Source organism: Lepisma saccharinum, chromosome 17 (assembly GCF_977018435.1).
Source record: "Lepisma saccharinum chromosome 17, izLepSacc3.1, whole genome shotgun sequence".
Classification (NCBI taxonomy): domain Eukaryota; kingdom Metazoa; phylum Arthropoda; class Insecta; order Zygentoma; family Lepismatidae; genus Lepisma; species Lepisma saccharinum.
In genome coordinates, this window is record NC_139245.1 from 21,376,840 (window position 1) to 21,403,221 (window position 26,382).

At 36.8% G+C, this 26,382-nt stretch overlaps 1 protein-coding gene across 3 annotated transcripts in view; it reads right to left on the reverse strand.

The window, feature by feature from the left end:
• Nucleotides 1-26,382, reverse strand: part of c11.1 (maestro heat like repeat family protein c11.1) — an 89,273-nt gene that overhangs the window by 40,788 nt on the left and 22,103 nt on the right. For all 3 annotated transcript variants that reach the window (XM_083139066.1, XM_083139065.1, XM_083139067.1), the window contains exons 8-20: nt 24,301-24,379; nt 23,131-23,318; nt 22,080-22,199; nt 20,126-20,378; nt 19,347-19,526; nt 17,984-18,261; nt 14,468-14,743; nt 12,280-12,476; nt 10,529-10,859; nt 8,132-8,380; nt 6,035-6,203; nt 2,450-2,588; nt 637-805 (exon numbers count right to left, since the gene is read on the reverse strand). In XM_083139066.1, the coding sequence (XP_082995192.1) occupies nt 637-805; nt 2,450-2,588; nt 6,035-6,203; nt 8,132-8,380; nt 10,529-10,859; nt 12,280-12,476; nt 14,468-14,743; nt 17,984-18,261; nt 19,347-19,526; nt 20,126-20,378; nt 22,080-22,199; nt 23,131-23,318; nt 24,301-24,379 (2,628 nt within the window). The remainder of the gene's footprint in view (nt 1-636; nt 806-2,449; nt 2,589-6,034; nt 6,204-8,131; nt 8,381-10,528; nt 10,860-12,279; nt 12,477-14,467; nt 14,744-17,983; nt 18,262-19,346; nt 19,527-20,125; nt 20,379-22,079; nt 22,200-23,130; nt 23,319-24,300; nt 24,380-26,382) is intronic.

Here is a 26,382-nt window from a genome sequence, read left to right on the forward strand (position 1 = left end):
AACACACTGTAGCTTGAGGATTTCACTCATTGAGAGCAGGCTTGTGCAGCCTGTCATGCTGCTATGGGGTGAAACATTGCTCTTGATTGGCTCATTCCCAAGTGACGTGTATGGCATGTTGCTTGACACTTCGGTCTGGAATCTCCCTTAAAAACGAGTTTGTAAAAGAATTATTTCACCAAACAAGTGAGCATGAAGATTCATTTTTCTAAACCAACTTTTCATTATGAAAAGGTTCTCTTGGGCTATCGACCACGTGAGTTGTGGAAAAGATTCCAAACTTTCGAGAGCTAACGTCCCTCCATCTTCATCTTCTTCTACCCTGAAGATGAGAGTGACGTTAGCTCTCGAAAGCTTGGAATCTATTCCGCAACTCACCTGGTCAATAACCCGAGAGAACCTTTTCATCATTCGTCGCCAGGAAAGCTTCAAGACTTACTTCTACTTTTCATTAGTTAGTGCATAAACATGAAACAACACCTAGAGCTGCAGTTTCATAATGTATAAAAAATTAAAGCTTTGCAAATAAAATATGCATAACTTCAACCAATGTTATTTCAATGTATCCAAAGAGAAACTGTGGTAAAACATATCAAACAAAATTTGCAAAATACATATTTTATTCCAAACACTTACAGCAAGTGGCAACAGCACTGCAATTCGCATCTTCTCCCTTGAAGATTTGTATGAATCCTGCTCTTCTTCATACAGTGGGGTAGATGTAATGACACTCAGAAACTGCTCTGTTATGTCAGCAGAAAGAACAGGGTCCTTGGCCAAAACTTTCCAGCATTCCACAACAGACCTGGTCAAGAAAAAAAAGTTATATGATTATGGTATTCCTATTGAAATTTGATTTTAGATGCAGGGTACACAGTGATCTGGAAGTATAGATAGTGAGGATGGAACAGAATTGGCTGATACAAGCATACTGATTTAGTGATAAAATTGCAAAAAAAAATTTACCACTGATATTTCAACACAATAGCCTGTAATTTAGTGCAAAATTCTGCTACTTGGTTCTTACTTTTATGAACTGTCCACCTCTAACAGAGTGGATGTATCACAAAAATTAGCAAAGGTGGGGCTGTTCAAGTCTAAAACACATACATGTGATATTATTGCATGGAATAAAAGAGAAAATCTATTACTTCTGTATTTTCAAATAAGATTATGAGAAAGTGAACCATCAATAAAATCTATAATTGTGGTAACTAAATATCATTATTCATTCAGTATTTCCATGCAATTCACTGCTTTCATACAAAATTCTAGGGTGTTCGGGAAAAGGCACATAAGTCACAAACTGCAATTTTCTGTTGTCTTTGTTTATTAAAGAAACATATTATAAGTTTAATTTTATATTGGGCATGTGTAAAGATTCTAAACAGTGATGATCCAACATATATATCACATCTAATGTTTGCTTAATAAACACAAATAACTGTCTCATGTTTCTGACTTAAGTGCTTTATCCCAAACACACTAGAATTATTTTCAGGACTCATGTATTTTGTAACTGCAGGTTGTATTGTCAATAAACCATAAAATGTATATCAGAGTCAAGCAATGATATACTACATGGTTTGTAGCCTGTGTAAAGCTGGTTGGCATGCTCATTGATGTTCAATTTTTTCTCTCTCAATGTTTGTTCTTTCAGGATTTGGGTTCATCTGAGTAAGTTGTAATAAAATTCTCGGCATAGAAACTGCGACATTCTTTATTAATCCAACACAATAAGTAACAATATATTTCATCATGTCATATCTCCTGAAAAATGAACACATGAATTACATTAACACATTGAATAAGTTTAGCAGCTTGAAATACAGTTTTCATTAATATTATTCGTTGAGTTGAACTATGTGAACGTGGCTACATGGACAAATATGTAAGCCATAAAACTGCTTTCCACACATCTGTACGTTTATAAACATTAACTATAATTTTAAATGTTCACACAATTACACAACAATGATTTATGTCTCGCTTATGTGCAATCATTCTAGTTTGTACTGCTATGTTTTCTGGATGAAAACTACCTAAAACAAAAATGGTTGTGGGAAAGCTGAAATTAAAATGAATAAGTTGAATGAACCAATATTCTATTGTCCATTTTCTTAACATTTACAGGGGAGGGGGGAAAATTGCAGAACTGAGCTTTCTTTACAGTAACTAATCAAAAACCTTGCAGATGGTACTGAAAATTCCCATGTTTGGTTGTTAATAGGGCTGTGGAATTGGTATCAGATGGAATCACTGATATTGGCTGGTACTCTGCGTTTGGAAATCTTGTGGGGTCTGTATAAATGTCACGCAACACTTTGTAGATTCTAAATATGCTGGAATGCACAATGCATAATTTTCTTTATTTTTGCAACAACGTTGCGGGGATGAAATGTATGCCATGATTAAAAAAAAAAAGAAAGTTCAGAAATTATGTACTTACGAATCATATGGCAATGGTTGATGGAGCAGTGCTGACACAACAGCCTTTGGATGATGATTAGCTAATGCAAGAATAGCTCTTACAGTGCCTGTACGCGTTTGTGGGCAAGTGATTTTCACCAGTTTACCATGTACTTTATCTGGAAAAGAAAAACATTACACTGTGAAACATGTTTTCCTATTCCTTTAAGACACACCTGTAATATATATTTGTGAAGCACAAAAAGGAAAATAGAAAAAAAATAAACAAGTTAACACTTGCAGTTCTCTAGACACAAACTATACATATTTACATTTTTCTCAGCTAAGATGAAGAAGTGACAGGTAGGAATCTTGAGAGCTTTGGTTTCAAACCTGTCATTTCTGCACATTTTTCTTATCAGGTAATGAGGTCTCAAATAATCTTGCACTTTTATCTTTCGCTAATTTTTGAGAGACAGTTTTCAATTTTTGTTTTGCTTCGTTTGTCATTTTTTTTACCTCTACATTAGTAGGGTGATGATGAATTGAGAAATAGATGAGGAAACAAACAGAATGAAATGTTATGCAAAGCAGGCTAGCATCAGTCTTATGGCAACTAAGATGAGTCTTATGATAATGAAATTTGTCACTGAGCAAACAATGCTTTTACAATTTATTACTAACCAAATGAAGAAATGATAAAAAACTACATAAATAATACTTTCGTACTCATCCTTAAGAAAACGGAATTTACATGGAACAAATGCAAAAATGTACAGTTAAGAATAAAAGTTCACATACATTCTGTATATACCTATAATCTAATCTAGGGATGTGACGAAGCTGAAAATTTACTGATGCCGATGTACTCACCGATAATTTTTGGAACCGATACCGATGTCGATATTTAACCGATTCCGATATATAAGATTATTAATCAGAAATGGGATGTTATTTTCAGCATGACAAAAATAAATTTGCTATACATTTCTATTGCATATCATATGTATATACATATACAGGGTGATTGGTAATTAGATGTATTCCCTGAAAGGGGTTAAAGTAGAGACAATTTGCAATAAATTTGACCATATGATACCCCGTCCGAAAATTAGTAGTTTTCGAGATAATCGAGTTTCTATTGTTTTTTCTAAAAATGACAATTTTCCACATAAAAAGATGAATTGAGAAAAAACTGATAATTGTAGGGAACTTATTTAAGCGTTTTCTGATAGCTAACAAACAAGTGGTTCGTTTAAAAAAAAGTTTTTTCCAAATAACAATCACATGTAAGTACCGGGTGGGTCTAAACTTACAAGAGATGATAAAAAAATGCACTCTTAGTTTACTTGGCAACGTATTAATAAAAAAAATGGTATGACACGAACCGTACAAATTACTTAAATTACTTCCTTGAGTCATCAGCTATCCAACAAGGTACAAATGTTGCTAACATTTACATTTGTGTACAAGAAATAATACTTCATTCATCTTCATGTGTATGGAATCAATGAACAATACAATTAAAGAACATTACACGTCTTGCTCAAAGTGGGCACCTCCGTTACGAATGCAGGCACGTAAGTTTTTACGGACATTTGTTCTCTTAACTCGTGATGTGATGGTGGCCTTGGCGTGTTGACCAGCTGTTAAGATCCTCTCCCTGAGCTCTTCTTACGAGTTTACCGGTGCCTTGTCATGTGGCTCCAAATGTAAAAGTCGCAAGGCGTTAAATCGGGGGATCGAGCCGGCCAGGGAATCGGTCCGCCTCGGCCAATCCATTTCTTTGGGTACTTTTCATCCAGCCACTGTCGCACGCCCAGGCAGAAGTATGGATGGGCGTAATCAACAATCATTTGATCGAGCCATTTTTCCTGCCCCAAATCTTAAATGGCATCACTTATGAACATTTTTTGCGGAACGGGATGGCAATGTTGTTGGAGGATGTGCCTCTAGCTACAAGACGTGACATGATTTATCAGCATGATGACTGCCCAGCTCGATCCCCCCGATCGATTTGACGCCTTGCGACTTTTACATTTGGAGCCACATGACAAGGCACCGGTAAACTCGTAAGAAGAGCTCAGGGAGAGGATCTTAACAGCTGGTCAACACGCCAAGGCCACCATCACATCACGAGTTAAGAGAACAAATGTCCGTAAAAACTTACGTGCCTGCATTCGTAACGGAGGTGCCCACTTTGAGCAAGACGTGTAATGTTCTTTAATTGTATTGTTCATTGATTCCATACACATGAAGATGAATGAAGTATTATTTCTTGTACACAAATGTAAATGTTAGCAACATTTGTACCTTGTTGGATAGCTGATGACTCAAGGAAGTAATTTAAGTAATTTGTACGGTTCGTGTCATACCATTTTTTTTATTAATACGTTGCCAAGTAAACTAAGAGTGCATTTTTTTATCATCTCTTGTAAGTTTAGACCCACCCGGTACTTACATGTGATTGTTATTTGGAAAAAACTTTTTTTTAAACGAACCACTTGTTTGTTAGCTATCAGAAAACGCTTAAATAAGTTCCCTACAATTATCAGTTTTTTCTCAATTCATCTTTTTATGTGGAAAATTGTCATTTTTAGAAAAAACAATAGAAACTCGATTATCTCGAAAACTACTAATTTTCGGACGGGGTGTCATATGGTCAAATTTTTTGCAAATTGTCTCTACTTTAACCCCTTTCAGGGAATACATCTAATTACCAATCACCCTGTATATTCTCAAAGAGATGCGAATGTACATTTGGATCTACAAAATGTTATGTGAACCTTTAAGAAGAACATGGATTCTCAAGAGATTAAACATTAGTACACAAGCAGTTCTTTGAAATGCAAAATGAATTCCTGTTCTGCCAGATTCACTTCAGAAACACAAGTTTTGGAAGCACTTCAGGAAGTAACCGACTTCTCTTATCGCAAATCTGTTCAGCAACACTGAACACTCAATCACTGAATACTGATGCAGCAGGTATGCAAAAGTATTTTCTCAGGACTTGCTTCAGGTTTGAATATTCATTTTTGAATTTCCAATACAACAGCAGATCCTGGTTCAGCAATATACTGTTTTATTTCCGATTTATAGTTAGGTTGATCCTCTGAATGAGTTTGCAATAATTTTATTGCAAAAACTCTACAATAATGATGAATCATAACCAAATTTTCAATAAATATTACAAAACTAGAATATAAAACTTATTAGAAGGTAAAAACTCTAGTATAATCTGTACCGATTTTTGCCGATTCCGATGTGTCAATTTCGGCCGATTTTCATACATCTGTAATCGGCTTTGGCACATCCCTAATCTAATCCTTTTTCCCCCTTTGCATTCGCCTGTACAACTCCGAACAATACGTACATCATATGGATAATTCACATAATACGCATTCCATTCTTATGGTGAAGTCCCAACAGTTTTTTTTAAAGCTTCAATACACAACTATCGTCATTTCAAATTGACCAGTTTAGGGTGAAATCTATTTTCTTTCAGCACACAAAAATGTAATTTATAGTCTACACAAATGAGAAACATTACATCATGCAGAATGAAATTCTTCTCTTTGTGCTTACATAAATATACCTTCTCATACCTATTTGCAGGAATACTTACACATAATGTCATTGACATGATGATATAGTTCCCCTCCTTTACTTTTCAAAAATATATTAAGGACAACACTTGCACCATTGGAGCTGCATGACTCCACATCCAGTAAACCATCCAGGAGGCTGTCTGTGAATGGAATTAGCTGAAAGTGAGGCAGCTTGCTGCTTACAACCTGTAACAAATCAAGTATATTGGTATAATTACTAACTGTTCCTGTATGTACATTTTGGCTTGCATTCCACACCTTTTTATTTTTGTTACACACAGACACGCCAGTAAAATAGTATGAGCAAATAACTCAGGCAAATCCAGGACTGGCTCAGTAGCTCAGTTGTTGGTATAACAATGGCATGGCATTCCAGCGACCTAGGTTCAAGTCCTGATACAAGTCCTAAAGTTTTGAAAAGCATGCAACATTTCTGGCTTCACTGCATGATAATCTTAACCACTACCACTAAGTTAGAAGAAATAAATAATAATTACAGGCAACTACTATCAACGACTGCATACATATATTTCCTAAATGAATCATGTGATGGTAACATTCCTAGTAATATGAGCTGCTGATTGCTGTTTTGACAGGATGTGAATAAAAAAAATGACAAAATAACCAAAATAAGAAAATATGAATGTACATTCAAACAACTACACTGCTGTTTGTGAAAATTGCAACACCAAGATAGAATGGGCCGAATGAATCCAAACTCGGAGGATGTGTAGAATAGTGTACCAGCAATAAGTGATTAGAATTGCATAGAGATGGCGTTCACGTAGGCCCAGTAGCGCCCTCTCTTTTGTGACCGGAAAGGTCAGTGTTACGCCAAGCCCAGTCAGTGAAGAGCAGTCAAACGAAGTGGAAACGTGAAAGCAAGTACCGGTATGCCTCGTCGACGTCAAAGGGTGTAATATCAGAATGTGAGTGAGTTCGAACAGGGCAGAATGATTGGTCTCCGGGAAGCGGGTTTGTCATACCGTGACATTTCGGCTCGTACAGCGCATGCTGCTACGACAGTGATGCGTGTGTAGAACCAGTGGATAGAAGAGGGTTGTACGCAGTGACGGGCAGGTACGGGACCACGCAATGTGACCACAGGACGGGATGGCCGCCATCTTGTCCGCATGGCTGTAATGGATTGCACATCTTCGTCCACATTGCTGGCTCGATGCTGGAGCACTGAAACAGCTGTGGACCTGTCTGCGTCGATCGTTCGATGCCATCTGCTGCAGGCTGGACTGGTGGCACGCATGGCATTACGTCGGCATACATTGTCCAGAAACCCCAAACGCCTCAGACTGCAATGGTCATGTGAACTCCGTCGCTGGCGTGCTGAGTGACAAAATGTAGTGTTTTCGGACGAGTCCCACTTCAACTTGTCCTACAGTGATGGCCGCATAGGTGTTAGACGCTACCGCGGTGAACACAATCTGGCAGCCTGCATTGTTGAGCGGCATAGCGGACAAACGCCAAGTGTGATGGTTTGGGGCACCATTGGAATACAACATTCGATCTCGCCTCCTACGTATTGAAGGCAATCTGAACAGCAACTGCTACATCAGGAAGGTTTTAGAGCCCGAGGTACTGCCCCTCCTTCAGGCAACTCCACATGCCATATTTCAGCAGGACAATGCCCGGCCACATGTGGCGAGGAATGTGCAGCCGTCTTCGAAGAACAACTGGTACCACTGCTTCTCTGGCCTGCACGTTCGCCTGACATGTTGACCATCGAACATGTCTGGGATATGGTTAGTCGGTAACTTGTTCGTCACAATCCTCCAGCAACCACTGTTGATGGTTTGTGGACTCGCATACAATCCACGTGGAGGGATATTCCCCAGGAACATATCCAGGCCCTCTTTGATTCCATGCCACGACGTTTAGTGGCTCTGTTTGCAGCACGTGGGGGCTTCACACCATACTGAATTCTCAAGGTCAGAGATCATGTACAGTTCTGTAATCCTAATCATTTGTGTATTGGCATGTACCTAATCTGTGGTATAAAATTCATTTCAATCACATGTATCCTTCTTGGTGTTGCAATTTTCACAAACAGCAGTGTATAATAATCTTGAATGATAAAAATTGTTTCAAACTAATATTACCTGTGCTAATTCACTTGTAGCTTCAAACAGCTCATTTGGATCATCAGTCTGAATATGCAATTTCACTTCTGCTAAGGCTTGCACAAGTTCGACATCATGGTCTGCCAAATGGCCTTCATAACGACTGGCGATGCATAGGACTAGACACACACAGCTGATGGCATCATGACGAATTTTCACCACAGGGTCTGTACAGCGAGGAATAACTTTGCCAAGGATAAATCCAGTTTCACTAAATTTTGTCGGAGTCTAAATAAAAGAAAAACACACAAAAGATGTATTTCAAATCAAAATTCTGTTTGTTGTAAACAATACATGTAAAGAGGCATTTCACGAAAAGTGTGTAAACGTACATATTACCACTAATATATATTATTACTAATTATGTTAAGTAAGTATGTGTATGGGCATATTCATATTTATTTTTAAGATGCATATTGCTCATATCCCCGTTTAAGGAAACTCTACTTCTCGTGGGAACGAAGCACATTGTTGTCTCCCAGCTGACGTAAATTCCGCATCTTCCTTCCAAAAGGGTGAATCTTCTGCCCATCATCTCCCACCTTTTCAGAACAATAGTAGTGGCTATTTCGGCCCAAACTTTCACCACCTACCATGCTTGGCAACAGCCGCTTGCTGTTTTTCAGCCAAAATAGATTTCTGTTGTCAGATAACGTTCATCAGGTTGAGTATGTTGGTAGCCAGCAGTTTCTGGAACCTTGGCCTGCATGACCCCATGGTTCAAATGGAAAGGGCCAATCAGAGCTTGCCCCTTAATGAGGATATTTTTGGAAGATAGGAAGCCCGTGAGAGGAGAGAATAACAACAGTTTGGTGGACAATAAAGAACAGGACAGTTCTGGACAAGTGTTGGTAGAGAAAAGTTCATTGGAAGAGTTCGGGCGCGGGCACGAAACTTCATTGGAAATGATTTACAAGACTTCGTGCGTAACAGTTTGCAGTGCATTAGTTCAGTGCAGCAAAACTCGTACGCTAAGGGATGTTGAGTGTGATCCATGTTTCTCGCAACAGACAATTTGTTTGGAATATTGTACGTCGACTGAGTGATATTCGAGTTGCCTGGAGGGAGAGTGTTAGTTGGTCGTCGTGCAAGACAATGTGCATTTGAAGTGTTACCCAAATGACATCCTGCAATTAGGCCAGATGCAGGCACAGCAGTGCTCTGAACTACAAGTTGCAACTGTGGACAAAGCCAGTGTGACGGGTTCGCGTCCCGGCAAACCATACGGAAGTGTGCAGGAAACTTTTCCGGTATACCAGGTTAGAGTCCTGACAGTGGGCACCGCAGGTAAGCAGGACCAAGAGCAGAACTAAATGTGCATCGTACTGTCAAGAGAGGAGCAGAAAGCAATGTAAATATCGTGTTTGTAAAATGTATATAGTGTACACGACGTCTCTACATAAGAGCCCCGTAATTCTTTCCCTGAGATCTGCGGGATTTTGTAGTGTTTTTGGCTCCTGCAAACTGAGTCGGCCGCATTGGTGAGAATTATTGTATGTCAGTAATCTTCTCACTTGGCGTGGTCTGGCTACATTGTGGCTTCCAAAGGCGAGACGACAACTATTTGCGTCGGTCTTGGCTTGGTCGCTTACAAGTGGTCCTACTTCATGTAAATAACAAAATGAATCAATCTGGAAATTATTAAATTTTTAATTGCATTAAGATTGAAATGTTTGTGAATGCATATAATTTGCATATTTCACCAACAAAAATTATTAGCATCTGTAGCCTATATGCTTCACAGACAAATGAAATCAAACTTTGCTACATTTTTAAAGTGTCACATATGTAACACATTTTCAATAATGCTTTTCATGCATTCAGGCTATGTTGCCATACTCAAGTAGTTGTTTTTTTCATTTGTTAGCAAACACCACAAAGTACTTCACAGTTCTATGAAATCCAATCGCAAGAACCTTACTTTTTATGTGTGAATGCCACACCTGTAATCCTCCCATAAATGTTTTCTGATGTACGTGGGTTATTATTTTTTTTTAATACTTTCTGAACTATACATAATGCACAATAACAATGCTTTGATTTGAGTTGTTGTTTTAAGTCCACTTCTCCATAGACAGACTAATCGGGACTGGACCTACAGTTTAAAGTGGAATCCGAACCACTGTGCAATTTGCCTCCACTGGGTATCGAACCCGTGAACCCTTCATTACAACGTGACATTGTCATAATAACAATGCAATAACCAGAATGTAAAGTTGATATGAGTCAAAAAATTGGCAAATTTACGCAAAAATTTAAATTATTAACCAATTAATTCTATTTCTAGTAAACAGTGACCAAATGAGCACTATTATAATCTGGTATTTCTATTTAAATCTTCATTCCACAATACAATAAACCAAAAACTTCAAATACCTCATATCCAAATTTCATATTCTTCAAGTAACAGTCCAGAACTTCCTTCAATGTGACAACCGCTGACTCCCTCTGAACAGGGTTTTCTTTTGATATCCAGTGATCCAGGAGAGTGAAAATTTCATCCAACGTGGCTGGGGATACCGACTGCAACAGCATCTCCTTCACGAGGGCGTTCAGGTTCCTTACACACTCATTCCAATGCTCGGTGCACACGATCTTCGGGGGTTCATCATCATCTGGATCTGGAGACACTAAGCAATACACCTTATCAAAGCAGGTTTTTAGGATCACGATACGTTCGTCTGATGTTAACGGTGGTGGCAATTGTCTGTGATCTCGTTAAGAAATATCAAAGGTTTCATGAAACAGAAAATCCTAAACTGAATGCTACACCGAAACAGGCCTTTCTGAGGGCCAATGCATTCCAAGTACTGTTTTATTATTGGGGAAATAAGCTCGGTGAACTGAGTCCCATCAGAGCATTAATTTCTACATTTTATCATGTAGAATTCGAATTGCTCTCACAATGGTTCCCATCAGGGATGACTGACTTACAACAAGGACAAGAGTGTTGAATATTCATTTGTGCAGAGATGAGGATACATACTGATAATTCTACTAATATTAATCCCTGAACACCTGAGAAATTCTAAGTTTCTGCATTTTACGCATACTTTTTCTGACATGATACATTTAATTTCCATAGCATCAGTACAACAAAATCCTAACTTTTTCCTACCTACAATTTTATACTTTGCACAGTTGTAAGTTTATTTTTAGCTTCAAGCCCCTAAAAAATACATGATTCCACTGCAGTTACAAATGTTTAAAGTATTTCATTCAGGGCACCCAGTTATCTTATAAAACTTCCCTATGTTTTTGAGACATTTTCACGTAACTTTCCAGGCCACTCTACAATGTTTTAATGTAATAAAAAATCAGTATTAAGTCTAACGTTGCATGTTACTCCTCTGAGTCAAGTTTATTCAATACTTGAATCAAAAATATAAGAACAATTTTACAAAAAAAATATCAATATGCCAATTGGTGAAAGAATTGAAATATGTTTTCGGATCTCTCATCCTGGTAAGCAAAAACTATTTAATTTCCCTAACATTTCTAGTGTTTTAAATATTCTTTAACAAAATTCCCTGACTTTTTCACATCAGTGGACTGTTATGCTTCATATACCAATACCACAGATATTCATCTCACCCTTTATTAAAACAAAAAATCACTACAATCTTGTCATGGCGATTATTTTGTGAGTTGGTGTTTTAAGTCCACTTTGTGCACAGTAAGGCTATTCGGGACTGGAATTAAAGTTGAAAGCAGGATCCGAACCACTATGTGCCTCCACCGGGTATCGAACTGGGGACGCCTTGATTACAAGGCGACAACGCTACTGGGGAGGCCATCATGGCAATTAGTTTTGCACTAAAATGTTCCTACATTTTCCACACAATATCTAATATCAAATGTTTAGTGCATCTAACAGTTCAAAAGGAAGAGAAAATATCCAGTACTCTGCTGAGTTCATGTGGTGACATAATCAGAGCTAAAAAAAATCCAAGAGGTGGTTCCTGCACATATGATTAACATATAGTATCTTTGCTCTTTAAATACCCTGCCAACATTCTGATGCAAATAAAAATAATTCATTTGTGCTCTTGGGAATTTGAAGTAGTTCTTACAAGTTTATTGACGCTCACTTAAAATAAATCTACTTGTACTTTACATAAGGATACAGTAGAGAAGTGACCAACTGCAGCAGAGTCGAGCACAACTGCATGGAATGCTTTGTAATCATCCGCAGCTGATTGAGGACCAAGTTAAGCACCTGAGGTCGAGACTTGAGGATGAAGTGGTTCCCGCATTTACTTGGATTAATGGCCAACGCAATGCTCCTTAAAGCTTGAAGTCCTGCCGTCTGCACTGCATACTCCTTGAGTAAATAAAATGTTTATATAATACATGGCTGAAACAAGTATGCTTTATAGCAAGAACTACTGAACAAGAAAAATACACAGAGTTAATCAAAAATCATTGTCCAAATCTCTGTTATCTGTAATCTTCAAAACAGAAACAAAATAAAATTGCCCACAGAATATGAAAAGGTAACCAAAAAGTTTATATGGCAATGACATATGTCTGGGAGGTTGTGACAACACAATTCACAATGGCAATTGCACACCAGAGAGCGAAATGTGTAAGCTGTTGTTTCACAAAGAAATAAATGTCTGTTAACACAATGCAACATCATAACAGATCGAGTATGGAAAACCAAGCACCAAGTATGAAGATAAATATTTCTTGTGGATATATTAAATCTTATTGCATACAGGAGATGTTCATTTGTAAAATTGAGTGCCTATGTCAAGACTTGAATCCAGGTTTCTAGCCTTATAAATTTCATTTTTCACTTCTGCTGAATTGCCTGCATTGAATTACAGTGTATACTGCAACAAACTATGCTGCAAGAACCCCATTTGAACCTCAGTTAAACCTTGCTTGTCATGCAATTTTTACATTTGAACATCTATCTGCAATAAAACTGAATGCAACTTCAAACTCAAGATTAGATTTGTGTAGTCTACTTCAGCATAAATTATTAAGACAATTAAAAACAGTTAACATAGTAGAAGTGGAAACAAGGCACAGTCAGGACTGGGGAATGTCACAGTACACTAAGGATCCATGTTCAAATCCTGATCACACACCATTTTCATTCAACTTCTATATTTTGCAGAAATGTTAACTTCACTGCTGCTATATTAAAAAAACAACTGATTCCTATAATGAGCTTTATTGAAAAAAAGTGTATTTAGAAATGGATTTAAATACATTGTCATATTTATTAAGGGTAATAACAAACTGGCAGAATTATGAAATCAAGTTACAGACTTGATGAATAATGCCAGATAAGTAAATTACCTATAATTTTATGGATAAATTAATATATCAGAAGTCCATTAACACACCTTATAAAATGTCAAGGAGTTAGGCTGGGTACAATTGGTCATGACAGAAATATGTTAGGCCTAGGGGAACGATATTGGTGTGTTTCAAGTGGATGTCCGCCATATTGAATTCAACTCAAAATTTTTAAATGGGAAGGGTGTTATGTGATGTATCGAATCAGGCTAGAATTTCACAAGAAATGCAATGGTGAAGGTATTTTCAACTAATCAGGAGAAAGTCATGACTGCATGATTGTAACAATTATCTCATTTTCCAGGTGTAAGAAAACAGTGCCAGAATGCTCCTCATACATGAGGAATGCATCAAGTTCGTACTGCTGTCTGGGGAGAGAAGTTCACGTGCCACTGCAAGTGATGTTAATCAATGACACCCTCAATAAAATCCAGTGTCGAATGTGACTGTTGCACAATTACTCCAAAAGTTCTGGGAAACAGGATGAAGGCGACGATCAGGACATCCCAGAACTTCCACCGATGTGTTAGGAGCATTCTGGCAATGATTTATCACACCTGGAAAATGATACATTTTGTTACAATCATGCAGTCATGACTATTTCCTAATTAGTTGAAAATACCTTCACCATTGCATTTCTCGTGAAATTCTAGTCTGATTTGATATATCACACTACACCCCTTCCCATTTAAAATTTTTGAATTGAATTCAATATGGTGGTCACCAATATGACGGACGTCTGCTTGGAACACAGGTCTAACCTGTTTCTATCATGACCATTTGTACCCAGCCTAAGTTCTTTACATTTTATAGGAGGTGTTAAAAAACTTCTCAATCACCTTGTATATTCATGTAAGTGTACAAAAGCACATATTTTACTGAAAGTACAAATTCAGCATCAGTCCCACTATATTCACCAGGGTGAAGATGATACCACTTTCCTGTTTCAGTAAACTTTCTGTATAAGACACTTTAACGTCTTATTTATTTTGTGAAACTTACCTTAGTTGACTGCAATTGCTGGGTAACCCAGGGAAGAATACTGTTCTCTATTTCTGGCAAGAGCTGAGAGCTCTGAGCTTCACAGGCAATGGCAGCGTAACAGAGTAAGATCGTTATTTTAACTCTCTCCATTTCGTTCTCATGTTTTGTGTCCTTCATGAAACTCAGAAGGCGGGAAGACTTCCGGGCTAATTCATCCCTTCCAAATTTCTCCAGCTTCAGCAGCACAATGTCCAAATGGGACCTTGCACAAATGCCAATTGCTCTTGCACAAGCCTAGAACACAAATTCTCATTAGAATATGTATATACCAACTACCAGATGAGAAATGCCTTAACAAGAAAAATGATACAATTTATAAATCAAGCCTACATAAGTACAAGTTCAAGAACAACTTGAACACAATTTCAAGTGTGTGTATAATGAGCACACTGCTTGTTTCTTGATGGGGAAAAAGTGACAAAACAATTCCATCCAGTATATAATGCGCAGTACAATTCAGGTTCAAGAAATGGTTTTCTTAGTTGTAGGTCGTAAGGCTGTTGCCATGCTGATCAATGACATCAAACCTATTCAAGGAGTCAACAACCCATGTCACCTCTCGCTCTCCTTTCACTGTGTTTTGCATCCCAAAGGTTTCACTTCTGTAACCACCTACTTTATTGTGTAGTAGAAGAAAGCGAGATCAAAATTACAACAAATACTGCGGATATGCATTCCGTGTGACGGGAGGTGCATGCTCAAATTTTACAAGAACAGTGCTGCTTTTCTCAAAATGATCTGATACAAAGTAAAATATCATGGAAAATGGCCATTCCACTTTCAGTTTTTTTAAAATTATTACTACTCGAGAAATCAACCTGGCAATTTGTATTTGTGCCTGTTGATATATAAGTGTTATATGCAGTGACAAAGTGAAAACATGCGTGGTTTCATGTTGGCTGTCTGATTTATCCAGTGTATGATACGCATCACAGTTTTTGGGAACAAAAATTTTAGTAAAAAGTACACATTATACATGAGTAAATACAGTATATGACAAATGCAACCACTGTCAACCAGCAGAAGATGAGACTAGCTTCAGAATACAAATCTACATGCAACAGGGGAAGTAGGTTGAAACATGCAAGAAACAACACTCTAGATTTCAGCTCAGTATTTCATTTGTATGCTTCCAGCTGCTTTATTATGGCTCAGTTTGTTATGTTTGTGATTTGGCACGGCTGTCACAACTCATAAGGTCCCCCTCTAAAAGTACTTTGCCAACAATGTTACTATGTATGATTATGAAGCTTCTTTGTTGTTTCAGTAGCAACAAGGTAATGTTACCACAACGTTGTGGCAACGTTAGCCCCTAACATACCTAACGTTGTTACAACGTTGAATGTATGTTGATACAACGTTGTGAAAACGTTGTGTCAACGTTTAAGGGTCATTTATTTCAACGTTGCTGCAACGTTGTCGCAAGATATACTGAACATTATGTAGCAACGTTAGGTATGTAAGGGGTTAACATTTCCACAACTTTTTTGCAACATTACCTTGCTGCCTGTGTAATTTACGAATATAACAATGCACATTTAAAATATGGTTATTTCACATGGTAAGCCATTTTTGTATATACTACATATGTGTAACAGGAAAAACTCATGTTTGAAACGTCACAGTTTCTCTTTACATATTATAGAAAATTTTCCTGCTCCACCAAAATAGACAATTGTTAGTCTGGAGATTTTCATGAATTAACAAATCTCTAACTACACCTGGTAATAAGTTTATTTTTGCAGCACTTAGCTCCTGATTATATAGTCTGGGATAAAAATATTGATCATGGGAGTTTCACTTGTATTCAACATATTTCATTTTCTGATCTTCCTTACCACTTCAATATTCACACATCTTTCGAAGGATAATAAAACACATTTTTTCACTAATTACAATTGAAGTTATCCTTATTTGTGCTACAAAATTATGTTTGTTTTGCATTTGAGTCGCACTGCCATCTAGTGTACGCTGTAGGAAATATAAGGTTTGGTGGTCAGTGCACATACAAATTCATATTAAACAAAACACTCTGATCTGACGCTTGTGGCGCTCATGCTGGTGACCATCCAAACTAAAGCGTATTCAGTGGAATGTTTTTTTTGTAACGTTGATGCAACGTTATCACAACGTTGTTCCCCTACATACAACATTCATCATAAATACAACATACATACAACGTTGTGGCAACGTTATCACAACGTTGTTCCCCTACATACAACATTCATCATAAATACAACATACATACAACGTTGTGGCAATGTTATCACAACGTTGTTCCCCTACATACAACATTCATCATAAATACAACATACATACAACGTTGTGGCAACGTTAGTGTTGACTGGGGTACGATTTTCACAGAATCTGGTTCCTATTATCTTTTCCACTTGCAGTCGTCACTCCTATTTTGCCACTTAATTGACTGGTCCAGTTAGTGCATGCACCCTTGATGTTGACTAACACAGACTGACTCTATTTTCAATTGAAATTGTCTGTTGTGTGACAAATCATAAATAAATTTAAAACTCTATGCTGGGAGAAACCAGGCACTTTCAATGCCATCAGTGTTTCAAAGGCAGCAGATCTGTCATGGTATGACTGGAAAGAGGCAATTTCACACAGATAAAACAACAACAGCGAAAAATCAGGGCTGGCTTAGTAGTAGTTTGTAGAGCAATGGCACAGTATGCTGGGAGAAACCAGGCACTTTCAATGCCATCAGTGTTTCAAAGGCAGCAGATCTGTCATGGTATGACTGGAAAGAGGCAATTTCACACAGATAAAACAACAACAGCGAAAAATCAGGGCTAGTAGTAGTTTGTAGAGCAATGGCACAGTATGCCAGAGAACCAGGTTTAAATCCTGGTTGAGCTGGCATTTCTCACTGAAATTTTTACATCCCACATTTAGGAGTTAAATCTTGTGAATTTTTACAATTCATAAATTATGGTAGTTGCTTGCATATTTTCTGATAATTCATGCTTCTATTTCAAATATAGTTTTGTTTCATGGAGAATACTTGCTACAAATATTTCCCAATAGCAATGCAGTACTTCTAGTACAAAACGAATATCAAATCTATCCATTGCACAACATGCCTTTAAGAGGCCAGGCAAGTATTAATAGCTATTCAATGGGTCCATTGTCAGTTCAAGTTTCATCTTCATCGCAGTATTCTGGCTTTCGAGACCAGAATCTGCTACAATCACTTTCAAGTTATTCCCCAATTGTCCTCATAATGCTCGGTCAACACCAAAATACTGGAGTACTCACCAATGATTGAACCCAGCACTGCTCACACCAAAAGTACAGTTACTAACCATTGGGCTAAGCAAGGGCAACCAAAAATTACATATTAATTTGCAACCATATTCTATTTAAATTCCATCTGCACCATATAATTTTGCCACGGAAATCATCTACTGAGATTCATGACTGGTAACTAATGTTCAATAGTCAAGCAGTACATACCTTGCTATCCTCACTGCTATGCTGTCTCATAGAAGCAAGCATCACATCTAGTTGTTGATTAACAAAATTCTTATCTGAAGAGTGGCTCACAATAACTGCCAAGCACTTGAACAGCATGCACCTCTCCTCGGTATAACCCACATACAATGGCAACTGTTCAACCAGGCTCCTGCCTAAATTGATTGTCCACTTTTCTTCATCCACCTCTACAATGGTACCACTTAAAAATTCTAGCATCAGACCTTCCCACTGCTTGTTCTTCCAGTTCTCCTTCGATTCTTTAAGTAACAGAGAAAACATTGAGTCTACATGTTAAAAATGTAAAGATAAGTTAGATATGAGACCAATATAACCATTATTAACTGATAACGTATTAGTGTACTGGTATTTTTGCCAACTTCTTGTAGTTCCAGAATAGTCATTTCAAAGTGACCTTGCATTTCTATATGCAAAATTCACGTGCAATGTTAACTGTGTATAAGTCAGTTGTATGTATATTCATTCAGATAAAGAGTGCATAAGTTTCACTAACATATATTTGAATGTATGTACAGGAGCTCCCCTGAATGCAGAACCAAGTTTTTGTCTTTCTTTTCTATATCATGATTATTTTTGTCTCAAAGTTGGATCAAACCACTGTGTCCCATGCTCCACTGAGAATGAACCAGGAACTTTCGATTATAAGGAAACAGAATTACCATTATGCCAGGTGAAAAAAAAAAATACATTATAACTATACCATACTGAGTGCTCTTTAAAATAATCATAGATTCAATAACAATCAGAATTTTAAAGTGGTTGTAATTTTATCATACCTTTTCAGCCACCAATTGGGGATCAGTCATTTGGCAGAGTGTTTCAGCCACAGAGTGACTGTGTATGTAAAGACTCCTTTTGAATCAATGCTTCTCTAAAAGTTACACCGTTTGAAGGAAGCTTAAGAACTTATATGTTTTATTTTTAAAAATTCCTACATCATGTAAATGTATTTTTAGAAATTACAGTTCTCACGATTTCCCACCTTAATAAACATGATTGATTGATTAAATTAGGTTATTTTACATCACTTTCTGCCATTTCTGGATAATCACGATGATGGGGAAGACTGATAATATTATGAAATTGATGAAGTGACACTCACAAAGAACACCAATGCCCAGACTGGGATTCAAACTGGGACCTCTGGCACCTCAATAAAAGTGCAAGGCATATTGCACTCCTTGACAAATACACAAGGAAATAAACTTATGACTCCTTTGTGGGAATTTCATGAAAATCATGCAAAAGACAAATAAAAAAATCATGAAGATAATTAAAGTTAATACTTTTGCAATGAAAATTAATAGAAGCTGAGGGCACTAACCTTCCAAATGATGCAGCATGGATGGGAGCTTCTGATCCCACAGGGGTTTCAGATGTCTGTTTATATTTGGTGCAAAACTTTTCAAAAACTGTAACATATACACTCCACGACCAGTTGCCAAAGGACGGCCAAGCAAAGCCAGAAACCTTGCAAGTACAGCATGAGGTCCTGGAAAATCACCTGCAAATGTACATAAATATAAAAAGCAGCCCTCAGGATAAAACTTACTAGGATATGAGCAGCACTGTAATTGAATAGACAAATAGAACTGAGTTAATGATATCACAAATAGCTAAGACTGAGCCGATCATCTGTATCGGTATAAGAAAGTACCGGTAGAAATTTATCTACCAATACTAGCCGATACTTTTCCGGCATTTTCATCTTTTACTGGGTCTGCAAAAATGACACACTACACCTTCGCGGAGCTTAATTATCGTGGAAAATATGCCAAAGCTGAAGTTCTTTTAATTTTGCACCAGTTTTGCATGAAAATCTGGATTTCAAGATTACATAACATGCATTTAAATATTTTGATGTAATTCTTGAATATTTTAAAGCAAAAACTCTTGGTAAATTGATGCATGTAATTGTAGTGGAATACATTTCTTAATTATTACAATTTTCAAGTATCTGTATCAGTAGGAAACGATAAGAGTATTGGCATCGGTATTGTTTCAAAGTAGTATCAGCTCAGCCCTACAAATAACTGTTTAGATATAATCACCATTAACAATGACACCAGTCTGGAGTTAAATCTTTGCAGATTCATAACTTACGTGTTGATTCAGGGTTTTCCTGGAAAGTCACGTCTTCTTTCTTCTTACTGGCAATGTGTGCCAAGCAACGAGAAATAATAGTGCATGCCTCTGTATATTCCTTGGTCAAAAGGAACTGCAGAAGTAGGGGCCACAGCATACTCTCCACTGTGGTCACAGTAGTTGCTAGAAGGTACAGCATGCTATCACACATTTGCTTCAGATCCTCATTTCCTGGATGTTCCCCATCAAAGCTCTTCCCCTGCTGTTTAGTCTGAAATACGGATACAATGGTGAAATTACAGCTCACAAAAAAAAGTGTTGTGCTAGTGAGTTAATAAAAACAATTGTTTTTAAACGTCCTCCCAAAATCCCCAAAATATCCTGGTTCACAACACCTCTTCCCCAGGGAAGAAACATCACAATGCAATCAGCCAAGGTGCAAAACCTGCCCTATTTTCATCACTTTCCACACCCTTTAGATTCACACTGCTACTGGAAAATTTACCCTCCACTCCAATGGGACCTGCCACACCTGAAACCTCCTCTATATCTTCAACTGTAACATCTGTGGTGACTTTATACCTCGCGATGGCCCACAACCTCAGGATCAACCACCACCACTCCTCCATCCAAAACCTGGACTGTTGCTGTCCATATACCAACCATCACAATATCCCATTCAATAACTGGTTCATCCAATCCTTACCCCAATCTGCCAACCCCCTTCCCCCCTGTGCTTTGCATATGCCATGAAGGCGTATAGAGGGTGTGGAGTTAGGGCCCCACACTTTATTCACCACGGCTGAAGGTTCAATCTGCCAAAACCTCAGTATGAAAAAGATGGGAGGGCCTATATATATCAGCCATGAGTTCAACCACACGGTGAACACAAAGCATTCTGCATCTTTGAATTCATTAAATGTGAGTCGATTTTGATGGTACAATGGAGATCTTGTAAGAAATATTGAACAGAAGCACATACAGACAAGACAATTCATGTGTGGTACAACAAGTTCAAGGATACTGGCTGCTTGTGCGATGAAAACGATGCAAATTGATATGTTGTGACGTGTGTGGAAGGAACTTGATTTCAGGATTGATGTCTGTGACAACACTAGGGGTGCACATATCGAGCACATGCAAGGTACGGCCTAAACTTGGAAAAACTCTTTATGTACTGATATGTACCTTCTTGCTGAATGTCTTATAGTTCTTGTACTATAAATTAGGAATCAACCTATACACATGCAGAAAAAGTATGTTAATTACTAGAAACAAGGGATGTGCTACTACAAAATTTACAGAAACATCTACTGAGTACCAATACAAATTATATCTAATCTTCCATTTGTTACAATCAGAACACAACAAATTACAATGCACATAAAGAAAAAGCCAAAAGGGAATATCGACATTTTACATCCCTGCCATCAGGTTCATCATATTTCATCCTGATGAGAGGGATAAGATATTCTCAAAACATTCATGGTCTCTATTGCATTGAGGTTTGTTGTTTTTATCCTAATTTTACAAGATATACGGTGCTTTCTCTTGCATAATATACCATCTCACATTTGAAACAATAATGTATACAGATACACATAAACAATAATGTAATAATGCAATTTAAAATAATTTTTCATGAAGGCATAAGTAGTAATATTCACACAGATATATATATATTATTATTATTATTTCCTCGAGCTTTGAGCCACATAGTATGAGTTCATTGTAAACAAGAGGAGAAATTGCACTGTCATTGTGCATAATTTTCCATGTCTGGATTTATGAGTGGTTACATTGTGCAAAACATAATGAATATCATATATCACCTACAAAGAACATTTAAACTGTGCTGCAAATGTTTCAATAAAATTCTACATACAATTACCATGCAGTGTGTGGAGAAAGGCAGATAAACAAAAACAAACTCAAAGAGAACATAACAGTCAAGTGGATAAAAGAAACATACCGGTAATGAAGACAAACAACAATGTTTCACAATAAACTCCACAAACTCTTTTCCTGCTGCTCCTTCCAAATGACCTCTGCATATAAAGGCAACAATTGTCTTCAGAAGCACTTTTTTAACCTGAAATGAAAAGGAAATTATGAAGAATGGATTTTAAGTCATAAATGTAAACACAGGTCGAAATATCCTGAAGTTAAATATCCTATCAACAGCTTCTGCACTATCGAAGGCTTGAGTCAATGTTTTATCTCTAGGATTTGCAACCATAATGGCAAAAATTACTCAACCTTTGAGTGATCTAAAAGAAAAGGGGGCTACAAAATTTTTCCAATACTGATAAATTATCAATAGTGTACCACTGTGACATATAATGCAATAATTTGACACAATTCTTCATAAAACCTGTGTGCAGTATGTACTACTGTCATGCAGATTTTAAACTCGTGAAAAAAGTAGCTTATTCACCTTGGCAAATCAACAGACAAGATGCAATAGATTTTGCCAATGTGAACTTGGCCTCCCTGTGAAGTATTTGTATTTTTGCTATTTTACGTCACTTCTCTGCCACTTTTTGGCTAATTGCAATTGCGAGGATGAGTGGTGATTACATGTAACTGTGGCACCCATGCCTAGCTGGGATTCAAACATGGGAAATTCAGTGGAAAGATCAAAAGTCGACCACCAAACACATTCAGCCATAAGCTTTGCTGTGAACATTATTTTTTTTAGAAGTACACTTACATGCTACATGCTAATGATAAAAACAGGTAAGAAGATACTACATGGTTGTGTTAAGAATGGAAGAAACTACATTGAAGGACTGGAAGAAAGAAGAATTTGTGCTGTACTTTTGCTTTTTGACCTTGGTGAAAATACTGGACATCTGTCTATTGATATGCCAAGATGAGTAATCTACCTTTATTCTGTATCAGCTATGCTTTAATTAAATCAATGAAGTTTATCATAAAGGTATTGATTACATGAAGATAGTTTTAACAAAAAAGGGAATAACTTCTGTTATTAACAACTACAAAACTACAAAATAATTTACCTTTGTGCTTGTTTCTCCCAGCATGTTTCTAAGGCTAGCAATGATATCACCAATTCTTGGCTTTATCAAATTCTCAGATGAATTTATCAAATGAGTTATCACAAACAAAGCTTTGATCCTTTCACGTTCATTGTTGTTCTTCAGCTGCTGTACAAGATGATCAACCAGTTTGTCTGAAAACTGTTCCGCTGAAAGAACAAAAATTGTTGTAAATTTTACAAATAACTCCATATATCATTGACTTAGTACCAATTAATTCATCATATTATTAAAAATAACATTTTTTGTGTGTGTGTCTAATTTTAAATTTCTTTGAGGAATTTTGCATCAAAGAGAGATTGAAAGCACTGATATAGCATTTACCAATAGCCATCCTATATGAAATGGGAAAAGTTTCGTTATGCAATAGTTCTTCAGTAAGAACATATTTAGACATTTACTTCATGAAGCAAATTTACATTTATTGTGTTGTATTTGACGATTGTATTTCTATAGTCATAAAAAAAATAACAAAACTGGAGAAATGTGCACTCAATTGCTGCCTATTTTATAGAAATATTGGACACTGACAATATCTGTATCAGCCACAACTCACTCAGATTAATTCATCTCCTCCTTAATCTGTAATGAAGTCTGCTTTTTTTTACCATTTATGTTAATGAAGATTGCAACATGTATGACAATGTCAATAAAAACTTTTAAAATGGAGTTTGTTGTTTGTGGTGATAATATATATTGGCTTAAATGTAAGTCTTAAGAAAGTTGTACAATATTTCTAAAAAAAATAAAACCACAGGGTGAAAAGCCTATATTGAGTAATGAAGTAAATTAAAAGATATTAATGATAAATGTCAATCATAAAAAGGTAAAATCTAATGTCACATGTTGCTAACATCATCAAAATGTAAAAAACTATTGTCTCTACACATACCTTTGAATTTTCCAAATTTTTAAACCACTTGGGTTCATCATCAGGGAAGGTAAAATGATTAAATGCATATAGGTTAAAACAAGATTATGGATAAAAGTGCTTGAAGACTTCAACAATGCACATTTAATACTTTCAATTTCCCTGATGAAGAATCTAGATAGGTTAAAAAAAATTGGAAAATTCAAAAGTATGCATCTAGACAATATTTTATAAATGTCAATGTTGTATCCAACTCTTACCTATGCGATCAAAGCAGCGCAATACTTCATAATGATTTTTCACAGTCATAGGCTGAGCATAATCTGGTGAGGTACAAACCTACAAATAAAAGTATAAGAATTTGATAATTGTATCTGAATAGTTGCATTAAGACAACATTTCATTAGCCTTTTGAGTCCCAAGGCCATTTTCACATGTAAGCTTCTCTGTCCCAAGCCGATTTTGAGCAAAATGCAGAGTTTCAATTAAATGAGTGTAGATCGAAGACTAATTGCCCTAGAGAGATGAGTGATATACCGGTGTACGCGGAATGAACCAGAGATTCAGACTATATGAAATTTATGCAAATTCGGCATATATGTGGTGGGGGGGAGGGGCTAACTCTCAAAATTTCAAAATTTCGGAAAAAAAATTTGGTTCCCCCACCCTCCCCCCAAAGAAAAAAGTACATGACAGTGTCGACATGCACATGGAAATGATCGCTGACATGTAAGGAACACAAAAATATTTGCATTATTGTCATATGACCATGTACATGGAAATGATCGCTGACATGTAAGGAACACAAAAATATTTGCATTATTATCATATGACCAATGTAACTTGAGTTGTACCCCCAAAAGGAATGGCCACTGATTCAAGCTTCAAAATGCAGAGTTACATTGAAATGACTATAGCTCAGAAACTAAATGCCCTAGAGATATGAAAGATATACCGTTGTATGCAAAATGAATCACAGATTCAGATGATATATAATTTATGCACATTCGGCGTACATATGGAGGGCGAAAGGGGGGAAATCCCCTCAAAAATACTTTTCTTAAAAAAAATGGTTTCCCCCTGAAAAAAATGTCAAAATGCACAAAATGCAAAATTTACGCAAATTTGGCGTATATATGGAGGGGGAAGGGAGAAAACCCCCAAAAATTATTTTAAAAAATTGTCACTTCACCAAAAAAATGTCCTCGCACTTGGGCACAAAACAACACCTACGCACAACATTCACGGACGAAAAGCTAGAACGCAGTGAAAAATGAGCACCGATTCTTGCAGCTGCTTGAAATTCTATTTTTAAAGAATGTAGGGTAACCCCTGTTGCAACTTGTGCTAAAAAAAACAAAGGTTTCCTTCAGCGTGCTTCGAAATTCCATTCTCACAACGCAGATTCAACAACCAGTCTTCCCCCTCCTCCACCCCCTGCTTGCGCCCTCACGGAAAACTTTCATTTTGACATCGGATACTGATAAACAAGCTTCCTTCGAATGCAGTTAACAGGAGGGAGTGAAAAGCATTGCTTTAGAACAACAAAACCGGTCTTCCTTTGTCGGCAAAAATTTGACCTTGAAAAGAGATGCAAAAGAGAAGTAAGTCCCTTTTCCCGCCTTTTCCCTCTATTTTCATGAAGACAAAAAAAATGCAAAAAAACATTTCTGTTAAATACATATGTTAAGAACAATATTAAAAAAATCGAAATTCTAGCCAAAAATAGAAAAGTTATAATGTAAAAAGTACGACCTTGACACAGCGTCTCGATCGAGATGCTTGGGACCGTGAGGGTTACATTTGGGTATCTCGATCGAGATGCTTGGGACACAAAAGGTTAATAGTTATAAAAAAAACAATATATTCCAACCTTAATATTACACAAAATGTTTCTTAGTTGGACACATTAGATAATAAGGCAGTAATGCTTTGAACTAATAGGTTCCAATAAGTAAAACCAAGCAAAACAAGTTAAGGTTTCCTTGATTTCATGTGAATTTTAATAACTTTTTCTGCACATCATACATTGTGGACCTTAGTGCATTTCATCAGAGATTGATACAAAAATATTCCTGTATCAAATTCTGTTACTTATGCTTGGTTTCTTATTTGATGGGGGAAATAAACAATTGTACAAGTAAATTCAATAATGACACTACTGCATTGTCTAAATGCCAATTAAGATGAAGGAAGATAGCATGATGATGATCTCAAAGTTATATCATTTTGCGATTTTTACATGTTCACTATATTACTAATGACATTTATTGCTTTTTAGGAACTAAATTTGCAAGCAAAAAATATTGATTCTTAATTAAATGTTCCAATTCTATATTTGA